Source organism: Amblyraja radiata, chromosome 18 (assembly GCF_010909765.2).
Source record: "Amblyraja radiata isolate CabotCenter1 chromosome 18, sAmbRad1.1.pri, whole genome shotgun sequence".
Classification (NCBI taxonomy): Eukaryota; Metazoa; Chordata; class Chondrichthyes; order Rajiformes; family Rajidae; genus Amblyraja; species Amblyraja radiata.
In genome coordinates this window covers 23118709-23138376 of record NC_045973.1, presented here as the reverse complement: position 1 = coordinate 23138376, position 19668 = coordinate 23118709, and the positions used below count along the sequence as shown (strand labels likewise).

At 43.3% G+C, this 19668-nt stretch overlaps 1 protein-coding gene across 5 annotated transcripts in view; it reads left to right on the top strand.

The window, feature by feature from the left end:
• The window catches only part of dock3 (dedicator of cytokinesis 3), a 366678-nt gene that overhangs the window by 240862 nt on the left and 106148 nt on the right, over positions 1–19668 (top strand). For all 5 annotated transcript variants that reach the window (XR_004414644.1, XM_033036842.1, XM_033036845.1 and 2 more), the window contains exons 22-25: positions 2950–3031; positions 9681–9851; positions 10650–10842; positions 16583–16710. Coding sequence is in view for 4 of the 5 variants with exons in the window: in XM_033036842.1 (XP_032892733.1) it covers positions 2950–3031; positions 9681–9851; positions 10650–10842; positions 16583–16710 (574 nt within the window). In the remaining variant the exon portion in view is untranslated. The remainder of the gene's footprint in view (positions 1–2949; positions 3032–9680; positions 9852–10649; positions 10843–16582; positions 16711–19668) is intronic.

The window sequence follows — 19668 nt, the reverse complement described above, 5'->3', positions numbered from 1 at the left end:
AAACATGTTTCTCCCACCCCCCCACACACATACACAACTAAAATAAACTGAAACAAACTGTGACAACGGGACGAGAAAACAAAAAAAAGAAACGGACTGTAGGCGAGCCGCAGCTGATAGGGCAGCGCCGACACTTCCGGACAAGTTTATTGGCGAGTTTAGAAGAGTTTATCGGCAAGTTTAGAAGAGTTTGCCCTCGACTCATACTCGCAGCATGGTTGACACGAGGTCCTAGGAGGTCTTTGTAACTCTTCTTCATGCTCGAGAGTAGTCCCCGTGTACTTGAGGCCTCAGCTAGGTTGTGGCATATTTTTCAATATGTTGAAAAATGCCCGCAAGTAAAAAAAGGTCGCCATGGAAAAAAATCGATATTTTTTTTACTCGTAGGTTTAGTCGAAGTAGGCCTTAATAGGTCGGCATGTTATTCGTAGATAATCAAGGATAGTCAAAGGTAATCGAAGGTAGTCGAAGATAGACTTCAACATAGTCGAAGGGAGATCGAAAGAGGTCGTCTTCACTCTCCACTATTCGGTGTCCAATGTTCCCAAAGCTAGTCGAAGCTAGTCTTTAACATAGTCGAAGGAGGTCTTCTACATATTCGAATGAGGTCTTCAACATGACACTTTTTCAAACTCTCCCAAACTCGCCAATTAGGTTGCCGCAGCGGGACAGCCCCGAAAGGAATCAACTGTAAGGATGCTTGCAGGCTCTTTTAAGGATTCATGAATATTGCACCTTTGTTGATTGTTCAAATTACTAACTGGGTGGCAGAAGTGGCAGTTGTAAATACTTATTATCATTAATGACATTGCATCAGCTTTGTTATTCTGGATCTGGTTATGGAAAGCCTGATCCCATGATATCACATCCCTGATTGAATCATTTAGGGAGTATTCTAGCCCAACTGACAAAGTCAAAAATGCATTTATAACTTGTAGATTATTGAATCTTGCAGATGTGCCAATGTGCGGTTATATCCAGGCACACAGGAGAAAGAGAGGTATTAGTTAACTGCGTAGTATCGCTGAACCATTTCCATAGAATATAAATGAAATCCTCTTGCCTTCAGTATAGATTTTTAATTGTATACTAGACCATGTGGGACCCGTTGGGTCCCTGTCACAAGGGAGGGCTGGTCCCCAAAAGCAATATTCCACCACTCACCCATAGCCCCCAACTATGCAGGCGTGGCTGACGGGTTCCCATGGTAACGCCAGAGATCCCCGTTGTGATGCGAGTCACGGCAACCCTCCTCAAGTACGCCTCACCATCCCTCTTCCTACCCCTATCCTCCTCCATACCCCCTCATCCACAGCACTCCCTCCCCCTCCTCTTCACCCTCCCTCTTTCCCCTCACTACCCTCCCTCTTTCCCCTCTCCTCCCCTCCCCCACATCTCCCTCCCTCACATTTCCCCTACTCTCAGTCACTCCCTCCCCTCCTTGACGTCATTATTCGGTGGAAGCTGCTGGGTTTTTTAAAAGATAGTTTTTTTAAATGTAAATAAGATCACATTGTGATGTCATTGTGGGGTGGAACACTGCGGATGGGCAGTTTATGTAATTGAGATCCCATTGTGATGTCATATGCGGCTAACTGCCAGTGCAGATGGAAGAGATTTTTTTTTGTCAAATTGTTTTTTGTAAAGTTTAAAATGTGAATAACTTGTAAAATATACCATTTATCTGAACAAAACTTGATACACCACACCACAGATCAATGGTGAGTAAGTTGGGTCAAAACGTTTGGCGCTATCGTGTACCGTTTTGGTGTCATTTCAGGATCACACTCCTCACAGACAGACATAGAAACAAACAAGATGAGAGTTTTAGATGGGAAGATGTAGCCAGTAGTGGGATCCCGTTGGAGGTGGCGAAAATGTTGGAGGATTATATGCTGTATGCGATGGCTGATGGGGTGGAAGGTGAGGACAAGGGGGACTGTCCTTGTTACGAATGTGGGGAGGGGGAGCAAGAACATTTTTGCCACCTCCAACAGGATCCCACAACTGGTTACATCTTCCCATCTCCACCCCTTTCTGCTTTCCACAGAGACCGTTCCCTCCGAAACTCCCTGGTCAACTCGTCCCTTCCCACCCAAACTGCCCCCTCCCCAGGTACTTCCCCTGCAACCACAGGAGATGCAATACCTGTCCCTTTACCTCCCCTCTCGACTCCATCCATGGACCCAAACAGTCTTTCCAGGTGAAGCAGAGGTTCACTTGCACCTCCTCCAACCTCATCTACTGTATCCACTGTTCCAGGTGTCTTCTCTACATCGGCGAGACCAAGCGCACGCTCGGCGATCGTTTCGCTGAACACCTCCGCTCAGTCCGTCTTAACCTATTGATCTCCCGGTGGCTCAGCACTTCAACTCTCCCTCCCATTCCCAATCTGACCTTTCTGTCCTGGACATTCCTCCATTGTCAGAGTGAGACCCAGCACAAATTGGAGGAGCAGCACCTCATATTTTGCTTGGATAGTTTACACATTGACTTCTCTAACTTCAGATAGCTTTTGCTTTCCCTCTCTATCCCCTCCCCATTCCCAGTTCTCCCACTAGTCTTACTGTCTCCGACTACATTATATCTTTATCCCGCCCCCTCCCCTGACATCAGTCTGAAGAAAGGTCTCGACTCAAAACGTCACCCATTCCTTCACTCCAGAGATGCTGCGTTTCCCGCTGAGATCCTGCAGCATTTTGTGTCTACCTTTAAATGTGATTTTATATTGGTTTCCAAAATGCATTCATAAAGCACGTCTGCAAATATATTGTCCACACACTTACAACAGCGTATGGAAGAGAGTATCCATCAAAACCATGGAAATTCACTGCAGATTACTGTTGTTCATGTGTTCTGATTTATTGGTCCTTGTATGTGTTATTCCTGTGTGTGATAGTCTGATCACACAGATACACTATGTTCTTTATAAATCTGTATTTTTTTCAGGGAGCTGATCCGATGTCTGAAATGGTACATGGATCGATCTGCAGAAGTTATCAGACAAGACCACATTCAAGAGGCAATGAGGGTAATGAAGTGCCATTTGATGGCTATCTGACAAAATATAGAAATGGAGCAAGACTTGAAGCTTTGGAGGCTTCAGCCGTGGGCCCTATGGACAGTAACGGGAACGACGGCACAGGCTTATGGCCAGCGTGGAGAAGCAGCGCTAAATCCAGCTCAATTCGCCGTGTTTCGCCGGTTAACCTACAGTCCTGCCTGGACTGACGGAACACCAGTCCGGAGCCGTGGAGCTTGCACTGCTTCTCCGCGCTGGCCGTAAGCCTAGGCCATCATTCCCGTAAATCCAGTAGGTTAACCTGGTGGGACAGGCAGAGTTGAACTGGATTTAGCGCTGCTTCTCTGCTCTGGCTGGGGGCACTGCTCCCGTCTGACTCCCGATGCCTCTGTCCACCCCCGGGCGTGGGGGCACTCGGGTGGGGACGGGGATGGGGACGGGGATGGTCCAGTGGCAGTTAGGCAGCGATGGAGACCCGGGATCGATCCTGGCTGCGGATGAGGTGCAGGTCTGTGTCCAGGGCTGCCAAGAGTGTTTTTCGCTTGTGACCTGGGCATGCAATTCTATGATCTTTGCTCCACCAGGACGCCTCCCTCCTCCAATCACCGCGCTCTATCTTCAGTCCCACCCGCCTACCTCCGTCTCTGACCGATACCTCCCTCCTCCAATCATCGCACTGAATCATCATATCCCGCACCCATTGCCTGCTGACCAACATCTCTCTCGTCCAATCCGCGCCCTCGATCATCAGTCCCACCCTCACTGTCTCACGTAAAGCAGAGATTTAACTGGGTTTTAAAATCCGGATTACAAAAAATGGGGGGGGGGGGGGGGGGGGGAATTGTCCCTGCAACAATCCATTGTGGAAATTTCTGGAGGCACGTTAAAATCCAATCACAAGCATTCCAAACTCAAGCCTGTGGATAACAAACGCTGAAGGATATTTTACATACAACCACCTCTGCAGTTTCACTTTTGACAAACAACATGGCCTAGAATTTATATTCAATGCTGAAATGAAAATATTTATTGCTCCCCACAATGTCAGTAGCTATACCTTCCTACTCGTGCCAGTGTCACTAAGCAGTTCAGTGGATCCCTGAATATGATTAAATTCTCTGAGTAAACAATCGTAAAATCATAGGCAAATAACCACAATTATGAAGATTGCTTAGTTTAGAAAGTTGTATGTGCTGGTGGAAAAAGAGCTACCCAGCCTAATCCCTTCTTCCAGCATATGATCCTGTTCTTCAGCTCACAGCTCTTCATCTACGCAATCACATTAAATAATTTTTAATTAAATTAATTACAACAAAGCAGAAATCATTATCTTTAATTATGTATTTAACCATCATTCAGATTCCTCAATAGAAATCAGAGCATATAATTAAAATATGAACTGAAATCATTTTCTCAAGAAATATAAAATACTAGACTAAGTGAGATCCATTGGGTCCCAGCACCACACGGGAGGGCTGGTTCCCCAACGCAATTTTCCACCTCTACACCAATTCCAATATTGGTGGCCAGTGGGGGGGGGGGGGAGGAGGGGGGCTTTCTGGAGCGCTAGTATGGGCGTTGTGAGCTGAAGGGACTGGTTTCCAAAGGGCTAGTATGGACATTATGGGCCAAATGGATTCTTGGGCTGGCGGCTCAGTCACTCAAGCCTGTTGTGCAGGCAGCTCACTCACGGCTGGTGGGCTAACAGTTGACTCACGGCTAAGGGGGACTCTGAGTAAGATGGCCAAAAATCACAGCCGTAAGTGGCAGCGTTTTTTCTAAAATCAATAGACAGAACAGGAAGTGGTCAAGATCAGACTTTTAGTGATTTAGAATTTTTTATTTTTTTTAAATATATATATATATATATATACACATATATATATATATATATATATATACATATACATATACATATACATATACATATAATAGAATATATAGAAGATTGATAGAAGATAAAAGATATAGATAGAATAGAAATATAGATATAGAATAGATAGATGAGAGGCACAAATAAGGTGGATGGTCACAGTTGTTTTCCCAGAATAATAGAGTCTAAAAGTAGAGGGCATAGGTTTAAGGTGAGAGGGGAAATATTTAAAGGGGATCTGAGGGGCAAGTTTTTTACACAATGAGTGTATGGTAAGAGTTGTGAGATGAAATTATTTAGGTAGAGACAATTACAATGTTTAAAAGACAGATACATAGGTAGAAAAGGCTTAGATGGAATTATGCCAGACAGAGGCAAAGGGGACTTGCTTCGGTAGGCATCTTGGTTGTCAAACACATGTTGGGCCATAGATCCTGCTTCTGTGCTCCATGGTCATTGTTTTGGGGGACTTTAACAAAGCTAACCTCAGCCGAGACCTTCCAAAGTACAGACTTCATGTTACCTGCCCCACCAGAGGGGAGAGAACACTTGACCACTGTTACACTTCAATCAAGAACCCATATCGCTCTGTTCCCAGGGCGGGTCTGGGTCTCTCTGATCATCCCATCTCTGATTCACCTTATTCCGACCTACAGGCAGAATCTAAAATCTGCTAAGCCTGTGGTCAGAACAACGAAAGGTGGACAAGCGAGGGCATTGAAAACATACAGTCCTGCTTTGACTGCACTGAGCGGAATGTGTTCAGGGAAGCACCCACAAACCTCGATGAGTATACAGACACTGTAACATCATATGTCAGCTTGTGTGAGACAGTTGCATTCCAACTAGGTTCAGCAACAACAAGCCTTTAAGAGAGCTCCCCCTCCCCTCACCATAGTCACATCTGTGGAGTCTTTTAAGTTCCTGGGAACCATCATCTCCAAGGACCTTAAATGGGGGGTCACCATCGACTCCACAATCAAAAAGGCACAAAAGAGGATGTACTTCCTGCGGCAACTGAGGAAACACAATCTGCCACAGGCAATGATGGTCCAATTCTATACGGCCATCGTAGAGTCTGTCCTCACCTTCTCCTTCATGGTCTAGTTTAGCTTAGCCACCAAGCACGACACCCGGAGGATGCAGCGAATTGTCCGATCAGTTGAGAAGGTTGTTGGCTGCAACCTTCCCTCCATTGACGAATTGTGCACTGCAACGGCCAGGAAGCGAGCGGGTCACAGTCTATTCTAAAATGGATTTTAAAAAATGTTTTTTTAATCATCAATCTAAACACAATACCCCATAGTAAGAAAGCAAAAACAGGTGTTTAGAAACATTTGCAAAGTAATTAAAAATAAGTAACTGAAATATCACATTTACATAAGTATTCAGACCATTTACTCAGTACTTTGTTGAGGCACCTTTGGCAGCGATTACAGCCTCAAGTCTTCTTGGGTATGACGCTACAAGCTTGGCACACCTGTATTTGGGTAATTTCTCCCATTCTTCTCTGCAGATCCTCTCAAGCTCTGTCAGGTTGGATGGGGAACGTCGATGCACAGCTAATTTCAAGTCGCTCCAGAGATGTTCGATCGGGTTCAGGTCTGGGCTCTGGCTGGGCCACTCAAGGACATTCACAGACTTGTCACAAAGCCACGCCTGTGTTGTCTTGGCTGTGTGCTTGGGGTCATTGTCATTGTTGGAAGGTGAATCTCCACCCCAGTATGAGTTCCAGAACGCTCTGGAGCAGGTTTTCATCAAGGATCTCTCTGTACTTTGCTCCGTTTATCTTTCCCTCGATCCTGACTAGTCTCCCAGTTCCTGCCGCTGAAAAACATCCCCACAGTATGATGCTGCCACCACCATACTTCACCGTAGGTATGGTATTGGCCAGGTGATGAGCGGTGCCTGGTTTCCTCCAGACATGACACTTGGCATTCAGGCCAAAGAGTTCAATCTTGGTTTCATCAGATCAGAGAATCTTGTTTCTCATGCCTTTTGGCAAACTCCAAGCGGGCCGTCATGTGCTTTTTACTGAGGAATGGCTTCCGTCTGGCCACTCTACTATAAAGGCCTGATTGGTGGAGTGCTGCAGATATAGTTGTCCTTCTGGAAGGTTCTCCCATCTCCACAGAGGAACTCTGGAGCTCTATCAGAGTGACCATAGGGTTCTTGGTCACCTCCCTGACCAAAGCCCTTCTCCCTTGATTGTTCAGTTAGGCCGGGCAGCCAGCTCTATGAAGAGTCCTAGTGGTTCCTAAGTTCAACCATTTAAGAATGACGGAGGCCACTGTGTTCTTCGGGAACTACAACTCTGCAGAAATTGTTTTATACCCTTCCTGTCTCGGAGGTCTACAGACAATTCCTTCATTTTCATGGCTTGGGTTTTGCTCTGACATACACTGTCAACTGTGGGACCTTATATAGACAGGTGTGTGCCTTTCCAAATCATGTCCAATCAATTTAATTTACCACTGGTGGACTCCAATCAAGTTGTAGAAACATCTCAAGGATAATCAATGGAAACAGGATGAACCTAAGCTCAATTTTGAGTGTCATAGCAAAGGGTCTGAATATTTATGTAAATGTGATATTTCAGTTATTTCTTTTTAATTACTTTGCAAACATTTCTAAACACCTGTTTTCACTTCTTCATTCTGGGGTATTGCGTGTCAATTGATGATTTTAAAAAAAAAGAATTTAATCCATTTCAAAATAAGGCTGTAACATAACAAAATGGAAAAAGTAATGGGGTCTGAATACTTTCTGAATGCACTGTAAAGGGTAAATGCTGAGAAAAGGTTTCCTCTCAAAGAAGAATCCAGGACAAGAGGGCAAGGTCTCAGAATGAGTCGCTGCCCATTTAAGAACGAGATGAGGAAAAAAATGTTTCTCAAAGGTTGTGAGTCTTTAAAGCTTCTTACATGACACTTTTTTGAAAATTTGAAACAGATGATAAATATCTTATCAGTAAGAGAATCAAGAAATGAATAAAGGACAGGGAAATGTACATGAGGAGTGGCAGATTATCCACTATCTTATTGAATGGTAGAGCAGGCTTGAAAACATGAATGGGCTATTCCTTTTTCCACATCTTATAGTCATATTGAGATATTAAATGGGCAGAATAAACCCTGACCCATTTCAGCCTTAGGGGTTAGTAACCAATATGTTTTATATTGATGAATAGGTATAGCTTGTATATTCCTGTTAAGAGAGGTTTAATAATGAAGGGAAGAATGTGGTATTCGGAGTGGTGCAATTTGTTATGTTTAAGTGCCATGGGTTACTAACTATTAACCTGTAGGGGTAATTGAGGAAGAATAAAAATGGCTGCATGCAGATGAATATGCATATATAGCTCTATGGATTATTTGATAAAAAAGGTTATTACAGGGACAAAGTCTTAAGGGACGACAGATGGCACAATGGGCTAAGTGTTCGGCTGGCGACCGGAAGGTAGCCGGTTCGAATCCCGCTTGGAGTGCATACTGTCGTTGTGTCCTTGGGCAAGACACTTCACCCACCTTTGCCTGTGTGTGAATGTGTGTGAGTGATTGGTGGTGGTCGGAGGGGCCGTAGGCGCAGATTGGCAGCCACGCTTCTGTCAGTCTGCCCCAGGGCAGCTGTGGCTACAGAAGTAGCTTACCACCACCGAGTGTGACTGAGGAGTGAATGAATAATGCGATGTAAAGCGCCTTGAGTATTAGAAAGGCGCTATATAAATCCCATCCATTATTATCAGATGTTGGAGGCAGCAGATGGCCAGCCTCAGTACAGAGCTACTTTTCAATGGCCTAATTTCTCTGAAGTACCATGATCTGTTGAAGCCGTAGTTCCTGGTGGGATCTGTTACTTTAAGAATTCCTACCATTATGGGTCAAAGGTATAATTTGCATTTTGTGCGTAGTTATTAACGCATCCAAAATGCTTGCATCCAAAATGCAAGCATTTTGAGATCCATCAAAAAATCTGTAATTTATTTGTATTTCATTTAGTGTGATAATGTTTGTTATGATTCATTTTGCAGTTAAATTCTGCTACCTGTGTTTCTGATGAATGGCCAATGAGTGGGACATGAAACTGGAAATTAAATGAAAATAAAACAAAACTGTTGATATGGAATAAAAGCAAATGCTGAAAGAAATTCAGCAGATCAATTCTGACAAAGGGTCTCAGCCCTGAAATTCTTTGTTTACCTGAGGTTTGTCAGTGTCAGTCATTGCCCTCAAAGCTAGTGGATGGAAAATAAGTTTCCTATTTATCTCCAAAGAACAATAGTGAATTGTTTTTTGTTTAAATAACAATTAAGGAACAGCCTCTCTAATTTTTTAATAACTGAAATTTACAAGTTATTGTTGTAAATTTTAATTAGACATCCTGAAGCTGCACCTTGTTCACAAAGCTATTGCATGACATAATTTTTTTGGCATTTAATGACATACAGTCCAACTTTAAAATATTATAATGTGAGGAATGTCATGTCAATTTCTACCCATATGCAATTCGAACTCTGAACACTCTATGATAATATCACAAAGCCAGCCCGTGCATGTACTGTATACTGTATGTTGTTTGTGTTTTATGTTATGTTATGTTCTGCTTACTGTGTTCTTCTGTACCACAAACTGTATGTCTGCATGACTGGAATCAGCTTATTGTGTAAAATCCTGTACTGAACATGAATTCCACCAGCTTGACTGTGTGGTCATTAAATAATCTTGAATCTTGAATCTTGATTGATGAGCTAAATAGCCTAAGGAATTGTGTTCCCTTTCCCTCTAGGCCTTGGAGTATTTATTTAAGTTTATAGTGCAATCACGAATCTTGTATTCAAGAGCAACAGGTGGGATAGAGGAGGAGCACTTTCGTACCAGCATTCAGGAACTTTTTCAGTCCATCCGCTTTGTCTTGAGTTTGGATAGCAGAAGTTCTGAGACCCTCGTCTTCACACAGGTTAGTTCAGTAACTTGCAACAAAATCCTTTGGGAGCTAAGCCCAACGCAGTATCACAGCATGACAAGAACAAACCCGTTGGTAATGGATACACGTGATAGCCTTACCCATAACAGTGCAGACAGAAGATGCTGTGCTTTCATCTTTCAAATGTTATAAAAAGTTTCTTGCTGATTGCAAGGATCTCAAGTAAAATAAATTTAAACAGGCTCAGTCTGATTACACATGCACATTGATGAATCTGCCTGTAACAGGCAATCTCACAGCCCACATGATAGATAGTAAAATAAACAATTGCACTGTGGTTTAAGGCCGCTCTCTGCAATTATAATTAATGCATATCATAATAGAGTATCTTTACTGTGTTTCCAACTACATTGTGTTTAATCATCTGAGTATGTTACACAAGGTGTCAGAAATTGCTAATTCTATTCCATAACTAATATATTTCACCAAAACTAGTACAGTGTAAATCAATCCCTTTCCAGAAATCAAGAACAATGGTATTTCTTTCCTCGGTCCACAGGTTAATCTAGTTTCCACACTGACTCAACTATTAAGCATTGTGTTGTGAAAATACTCACAAGTTCAAATATCCTCTTTCCTGGTTTTATCAATATATTTGATATTGATGTGCTTTCTGAAAATAAATAATGAAGAATTCACGTATTTTAATAAACTGATGCCAATACCATTTTTCCTGTAGCTTGTTGTGTTATTTAGAACTTTTTCTTAATTTTCTCTGACATTGGTACTATAGATTACTCGTTGATGAACTGAGCCATTGTTTCATTGTAGGCGGCTCTTCTCAACTCCTTCCCTGCAATTTTTGATGAGCTGCTGCAGATGTTTACAGTGCAGGAGGTGGCAGAGTTTGTGAGAGGAACATTGGGTAGCATGCCTAGCACGGTACACATTGGTCAGTCGATGGATATCGTCAAGCTGCAATCTATCGCACGGACAGTGGACAGTCATCTCTTTTCATATCCAGGTAGGGGAGGAAGCATCCAAGTGTGCTTGTTATAAAACCATTACTTTCAGATGTGTTTGATGAGAGATGGTGTTAAATACATTTTAATATTTAGTACATATTTTTCCAGTTAATGTATTTGTTGTGATGTACAGAATGTATTGATTCTGTAATTTGACCAGATGGCCTAGAAAGGTAGTGGTTAAGGAATTCATACTGCATCTTAAAATGCATTGCAATTGAATTGTTTGTAAACATATTTAGTAGAAAAATGGTCAATCAATTGTCTAAGATTGAACTAGGAATTACTTGGCAACAATCACACAAGTGTTAGCATAAATTTTGCTAGTTATGTATATGACGTATAGAACACACAGGGAATTACATAATTCATTTTACAACACTCATTTGGGAATTAGTATTTTTTTGCTTTGGAACTGACTGTATTGTTACTTCACATTTTGTTAGACAGTGTGCAACACAAATGTTCAAATCTCCTTGATTCTAGGTAGACAACTAAAACCTTCCCTTAAACAAAGGTTAGGTGCAGAGTCATTTATGCAGTTATTACCTCCGCTATGTCTGCTTCATGGTGATCCCACTATATCCTGCATAGGCTACAAAACAGACATTTGAAACAAAATACACATGGGGGAAGCAAAGACGGGCTCATGTCTGCATTTAACCCCACATACATAAAGTGACCCACATCCTATCCAAGGAGCAATATCTCCTGAATCTAAAAATTGTCAAGCCGGTGTTGCCATTTTGTAGACTGCACCAGCCATGTACCACTGCCTGGTCTGTCAGTGGAGCTCAATGTCACCTTCAACCTTTTTGACCAGCTTATTCCAGGTGGTTGAAGTAGATCTATGCCATATTTCATGTTACCCCTTGCTGCTTCTCTCAGGGGCTGATTGATAACTTATTTCTGAGGAAAAAGGACCGTTCTCTTCTATGAAATGGAAATGGCCAACAGACTTTAAAGGCTTCCTGAAGGTTCAATTAATAATAAAATGTATTTGAGCCACCCCATCCCCACCTACATGAGAACCCAGAGTTCTACAAAAAAAACATGTCCTCACTTACTGAGTGTACACACATCTGTAAACAAAACCTTAAGAAGAGCATTTCTTGGATGATTATACTGTTTCCCAAGAGCTCATAGGAGGTGTCATAAGTTCCCAGTCCCTGTACTATTTACACCATCAAATAATACTAAGGGCTGGCTCATGGAGATGATGGATATTCCTTCCTTCTTGGGTTGGTTTCTGACTCCTACCTGTAACTCTAATTCTGGTAGCAGAGACATTTCTTAATGATAGCCATGATACCACTGGTATTTAATTATAATCATAATCATAATTGTAGTTTATTAGCCAAGTATGTTTTGCAACATAAGAGGAATTTGATTTGCCACACAGTCATACCAATAAAGAGCAACAAGATGCCCAAATACATTTTTAACATGAACATCCACCACAGCGACTCCCCTACATTCCTCACTGTGATGGAAGGCAAAAAAAGTTCAATCCTCTGCCCTTCTTTCTTCTCCCGCGGTCGGGGCACTTTAACCTTCCATTGTCGGGCGACCTTGGCTCCCGCAGCCAGTAGTCAAGCCCTCCGCGTCGGGTCAATCAAGCTCCCGCATTGGGGGATCTCAGCTCCCCCTAGCCGGGGGATTGGACCCCAGGTCGGGGCAGGTCGAACCTTCTGCGACCTGGAGCTTCCCGACATTAGTCTCTACCCAAGACTGCGAGCTCCTCGATGTTGAAATCCGCAGGCCGCGGTTGAAGCGTCGATCCCAGGCAAGGGATCGCAGGCTCCAATGGTAAATCCATGGCCTCGCGGTGGAGTTCAAAGTCAGTCTCGAGCAAGGTTGCCAGCCCCATGATGTTAGGCCACAGAGCGAACGGAGATATGATCCGGAAAACAGTCGCATCTCCGGCAAGGTAAGACATTGAAAAAAGTTTCCCCCCACCCCCACCCCCACCCCATCGGGGTTCTCGGGGATCTGTGTTTCTTTAATCCTACCACAAGATAGTCTTAAGTACTACATCATTAACGATAAACACCTAGACTGACTGGGAGTAACAATCACTATCATCAGTCTATTAGCAATTGTTGCTGATGTCGCCACAAAGCATGGTATCACTGAGTTGCAGAATCACCCGAGATATCTCTCTCTTATTTACACTATTGGTTTAACATTGTTATACAGTTACCAATTCATAATTGAAACTACCATAATTCAAAAATAGTATTCAGTTACATATAACCAAGACATAAAATAAGAGAGGATGCTCTTGGAGCTTCTCTATTTTGATTTTTTGTAAAGATACCAAGTGCCCTTGCTCTGAGACTCCAAATAATTTCCTGCACACTGCTGGACAATATATACAGGAGTTTCCCAAGGCTTGATCAATGTTGAAGACATTCTTTCATATGTAACACTGTGTAGCATTACTGTCTACATTTGACTTTTCAACACTAAATGTAAATGGAAGACTGCATCATGAAGTTCTTCAGAGAGGTTTGAATCCATCGTCTTCATAGTGAAAGACATTACCAGAGTCTCAGCAAACATGATGGTCTTAGATATTTTTAATGTGCATTGATACTGATTATCTTAATCACACCTGCCAGAAATTACACTTTACCCACAGCATCAGATCCATTTCATTGTGCAATGGCAGGAGGGTTAGATGAATATGGGGCATATCTATAGTAATGTTAAAGTACCTTTGGGAGAAAGAAATATGTTTCCTTTCTTGCAATGCAGTAACTCCTAGCTTCATAATTTACATTCTCCAAGGCTGACATCCATCAAGGTTATTATGTGGTGTAATTTTGGTGGCATTGTGATCATCACTGCCTCCAGAACCCCATGCAATCATTTTCCTGATGGCAACTGCTCAGGGTGACTTATTTCTACTCCTGTGGAGCAGCAGTCTGTTTCTGTATTCCACCTCTCTGCTACAAAATGGCAGAAAGCAAAATTCTGAGTGGGTAGGTAGGTGAGCGAATGTGAGTGTGTTTGTTAGTGGGAGGGTGAATTTTGTAAATGCACAGTTAAAGCCATTAGATCTGTTGAACTTGTTGAAAAAGTACAGACTTGGTGTCCTGTTTCCAAGTGTTTGTGTTAGCTTAAGAATACTATTAACAATTCCAGCAACAGTAGCTTCTGCAGAGAGGTCATTTAGCAAACTCAAGCTGATTAAGAATTATTTAAGGTCTACAATGTCTCAGGAACATCTTGTGGATTTGGCCAGGCTAAGTATTGAATCAAACATTGCCAGAACAATACATTTTCATGCTGTTTCAAAAAATTTCACAAAAAAAGTCCAGGAAAGCTCTTTATTTAAAGTAAATACGAAGCCTATCTACCTTTTTTAAAACTTTTTACTAATACTTATATCTTCTGATCTCATCTGCATTGAAATATAAAAGGATGTTTCAATGCAAATTCTTTCTCCTTAACTGTATTGTAGCATAAACAAAAAATGTTCAAAACAAATGTGCTTTATTCTCTCTGAGCCTTTTATTTTATTTATATTTATCATGGAGAGAGTATAGGAGCATGACTCAAATGCAGAAAATCAACAGCGCTCCATTGCACTCTCTTATCTTCCATACCCTTTATGGCCTTATAAAATTCCACTCAGAGGCCCTGGTAGTGGGGTACCGTTGGAGGTGGCAAAAATGTCGGAGGATTATGTGGTATATGTGATGGCTGTTGGGGTGGAAGGTGAGGACAAGGGGGACTTTGCCCTTGTTACAAATGGGGGGAGGGGGAGGGGGAGCAAGAGGAGAGCTGTGGGATATCGAGGAGACCCTAGTGAGAGCCTCCTCTATAATGGAAGAAGGGAACCCCAGTTCCTTAAAGAATGACATCTGCACCCCTTTCTGCTTCCCAACCCAACCAACCCACCCTCTCCCCAGGTACTTTCCCCTGCAACCGCAGGAGATGCAACACCTGTCCCTATACCTCCCCCCTCAACTCTGTCCAAGGACCCCGACAGTCTTTTCCGGTGAGGCCGAGGTTCACTTGCACCTCTTTCAACCTCAACCCCTGTATATTGGCGAGATCGAGCGCAGGCTCAGTGACCGCTTCGCTGAACACCTCTGCTCAGTCTGCCTAAACGTACCTGATCTCCTGGTTGCTCAACACTTTTCCTCCCCCTCCTATTCCCATACTGACCTTTCTGCCCTGTGCCTCATCCATTGTTAGAGTGAGGCCCAGTGCAAATTGGAGGAACAGCACCTCATATTTCGCTTGAGTAGCTTACACCCTAGAGGTATGAACATTGACTTCTCTAGCTTCAAGTAGCCCTTGCTTTCCCTTTATCCCCATTCCCTCCCCCTTCCCAGTTCTCTTACCAGTCTTACTGTCTTATTTTATCTCTACACCGCCCACTCCCCTGACATCAGTCTGAAGAAGGGTCTTGACCCGAAACGTCACCCATACCTTCTCTCCAGAGATGCTGCCTGTCCCGCTGAATTGCTCCAGCATTTTATGTCTATGTTCCTCAATCATGACGGTAATGAGAATGTGGGATAGGCAGCTGTTATCTCCTGTAACTGTGCAGTGGTCGAGGACAAGAGGAAAAGCACAGCGATGGGTGCTGGTTGATGGATACCAGACCGTGTCCACACTCCGGTGAACCAACACATCGCATCTCTGGTGGCCAAAGTTCCTCCATGATCCCCACACAGTTTCACCCAAAACCATAAGTGGTCCCAGTTACCGTATGTTGCCATGACTAGGCACTGCAGGAGTGTGGATGATGCAGAGTTTATGTACTTGCAGGGGGAAGCTTAAGCTCTTGGCTCCTCTTTTCACAAAATTTTCCAGGCGACAGCATCTGGATTTATACCAGCACACTAGACCCATGCATCATCACCCTGTGGCTCACACCACCAACATATATATGTCACACAAATACTACATCAGTGTCCAACATACAGTAAAAAGTGAAAGATAACTTATGATAGTGCTATGCAATGCATGTTAAACATCAGTAGAGTGACTTATGGGATAGAAATATGAACTCAGCTTTTAATATTATTTTCTGCAATTTATTTGTGTAAATGTGAATTTTCATCAGCCATAGTTATTAAATCAAAGAATTGTCAACATCATTCCATAGAAGACAACTTACTCTGAAACTTTCATAGTCACTCCAAATTCAGTAAGGATCCTCGAATAAGCAACTTTATCAGCTGAGTAGCTCTGAATATGTCACTGTTTAAATCGTATGTATTTATTACAATTTATTCATTTTCTCCAAGCCTATCCTTAAACAGAGATAACATTTTAAACCTTTATGCTGGTACTTCTGAAATCAGGTATGCCCCCAAAAAACTGGAACTTTGTGGCACTTTAAATATTTTTGTAACTGAAGTGATCACATTATAGGGGTGCACAGTGGCACAGTAGTCAAGTTGTTGCCTTACAGCACAAGAGACCCAGGTTCTAACCTGACTATGGGTGCTGTCTGTGTGGAGTTTGTACGTTTCCCTGTGACCGCGTGCGTTTTCGCTGGGTGATCCGGTTTCCTCCCACATTCCAAAGATGTGCAAGTTTGTAGGTTAATTGGCTTCCGTAAATTGTCGCATGTATAGGGTAGAACTAATATATGGGTGTTTGCTGGTTGTGTGGATTCGGTGGGTCAAAGGCTCTGTTTGGACTCTGTATCTTTAATCTAATGTAGGTACACTGTATAAATGTGGCTCAGTATAATTTTTTCTCTTTTTGCAGAATCCCGTCGGATCCTGCTGCCCGTTGTACTCCATCATATTCATTTGCACCTGCGGCAGCAGAAGGAGCTACTTATCTGTTCCGGGATCCTCAGCAGCATCTTTTCCATCATGAAGTCAAGTTCCTTGGTATGCTGATATCCCACTTACTGAAATGATGAGAGAATTACAGTACTCTCAATATATTTTCAAAGTATATGAATGTATTTGAAGCAGATACAATTGCAATGTTTAAGAAATGTTTAGACAGGTAGATGGATAGGATACATTTAAAGGGATATAGGCAAGACACAGGCAGATGGGACTATTGTAGATGGGGCACATTGGTCTTCACGGGCAAGTTGGGCCTAAGGGCCTGTTTCCACGGTATATAACTCAATGACTATGATTCTAACATACCTTTGCTCCAGGTAAAGCAGCATCTCAATTTTAAAATTCTCAACCTGGTGTTCAAACTTTTTTCTATATTATTTTCTGTCCTATAATTTTTTTGCTATAACTATTTTCATCAGCCTGGCTTTATAATGAAACCCAATATGAATTATGGCAGCATTGGCATTTGTGCCTATGGAACCCTAATTTCTCTAAATCTTTCTGTTTCCATTATTTTCTTTCATCATTTAAGATGCTCCTTAAAACTGACCTCTGAGACATCTGCCCTGACGTGTCTCCTTATGTGTTTCAAAGTCAGCTTTTGTTTAGGAAAGAACTACAGATGCTGGTTTAAATCGAAGGTAAACACAAAATGCTGAAGTAACTCAGCAGGACAGGCAGCATCTCTGAAGCGAAGGAATGGGTGACGATTCAGGTTGGGACTGAAGAAGGGTCTCTACCTGAAAAGTCACCCATTTCTTCTCTCCAGAGATACTCCAGCATTTTATGCCTACTGTCAGCTTTTGTTTTCTACTTTTGGATGTTTCTCATGATAGTAAAAGTTTTATATAAGTATTTTAAAGGGCCTGTCTCACTTAGGCGATTTTTTCGGCGACTGTCACAGACCCCCCCCCCCCACGACAATGTCTACGACAATTTACCACCTAGTCAAAGTCAAGCTACGGCAAGCTACCAACAATCGGCGACCCATTAGGAAGTCCACGTACGACCATGACCACACAGGCAACACCTAAGCTGTGGGGGGGGTCCCAGCTTCACACGGGAGGGCTGGTCCCCCAACGCAATATTCCACCTCTCCACCAATTCCAATATTGCTGGCCAGTGGGGGGGGGGGGGGGGGGGGGGGGGGGCGCTCCTGGGAGTATTTCTTCACACACACACACACACACACACACACACACACACACACACACACACACACACACACACACACACACACAAATACACACACACACATACATATACATACATACACATACATATACAATCACTCACACACACACACACTAACACTCACATAAACTCTCTTGAATACTCACACAGCTGAGCGCGGCCTCTCCACTCTGGGGCTTCCGCAGTCAGCGGCACTTCCGCAATCAGCGTGACCTCTGCACTTACCAGAAATTACGCAATCAGCGTAACCTGTCCACTAAGCAGAAGTCACAAAATGAGCGGGACTTTTGAACCAAACACAGTCGGACCTAATAAAGCATTTATTCCTTCCAAAGACCTAATAAAGCATTGCAGTTTCAAGCACAGGCAGGGCAGCAGGCCAAACAACTCATGGCATTGTCATTAAGGGCTAAAAAAATCATTTATTGCATTGTACATTGTAGACTCACAGTTCAGTTGATTCACAGCTTAGAATGAGAGTCATGGCCTCTCCCTCGCGATCTTGCAGAGTGACTGGGTCACGTCCCGGCATCCGGGGTTTTACAGTCCTGCACCCCCCTCCCCCGGGAGGGGCGTTACCTTCATTGCGGTGATTGACAGGCGAGAGGATGTCAAGGTTTTTTAAACACTCATAACTTTTTTATTTTTCATTGATGGAAAAAATCCTCGGGGCCTGCTCAGCGGAGGAGGACTGTCAGTAAGATGGCCTAAAATCACAGCGACATATGGTAGCATTTTTTCTAAAATCAATATACAGTGCAGACAGGAAGTAGTCAAGATGAGACTTTTAATTATATTGATAATTGTTAATGCACAAGTTTCCAGTAGTGATGGAGTCAGAAATATTGGAAGGTTTAATATAAGCAGTATAGGATAACCAAATGTCAGCGTCAGATCAACATCCCCAGCAATTACCCTCAGCTAATTCTGATGGATGAGCCACATTGTACACTTAATCAAGAGACATTCCATGCCAAGCCCCATCACCACAAAAGATTATCCAGAGGAAGGCAAAAATGTGTCAAGAACATTATTAAAAGATTCTTTGCAAAATTGTAACATTATGATGGGCGAATAAGCAAGTCACACATGGTGAAACAAAGAGATCTTTATTGACAATGTAAAGAGAACAGCACACACGCGAATGGGGGAAGGTTAACACGGGGTTCATTGTATATACAAGGGCACACCCCTAAACTCCGTGACGACTTCTTCCCTCCAAACCCAGTCATGTGACCCTGCCCCCGACTGCCGAGGCTTCAAACGAGCCACTGACACACTCACACAGACCCCCCATGTCCAAAACAAAAATTGTAAGTCCACGCTGCAGCACCCGGAAGGCCCCTCATACGGCCGCTGCAGCAGTGTGCAATGAGCGTCACAGAGCACAAAGGAACAGTCCTGGAGAGCAGACGGAACGTGGGAAGACACCACACCATGGCGAGACATCAGGACAGGAGAGAGCGTGCCCACCTTCTCCTGCAAATGGACTAACACAGATGAGGGCAGCTCCTGGAACGCACGTGCCACCGGAACAAAATTCCCTGGAACCATAAGCGGAGTCCCATAAACCAATTCCGCAGAGGAGGAAGCCAAGTCCTCCTTCTAGGCAGTACGAATCCCCAGCAAAACCCATGGTAACTCGTCCATCCACTCCGGCCCGTCGAGCCGTGCCTTGAGAGCGGCTTTCAGATGGCGATGAAACCACTTCACCAAACTGCTGGATTGGGGATGATAGGCCGTGGTATGGTGGAGCTGAACCCCCAACAAGCGGGCATAGCAGACCACAACTCAGAGGTG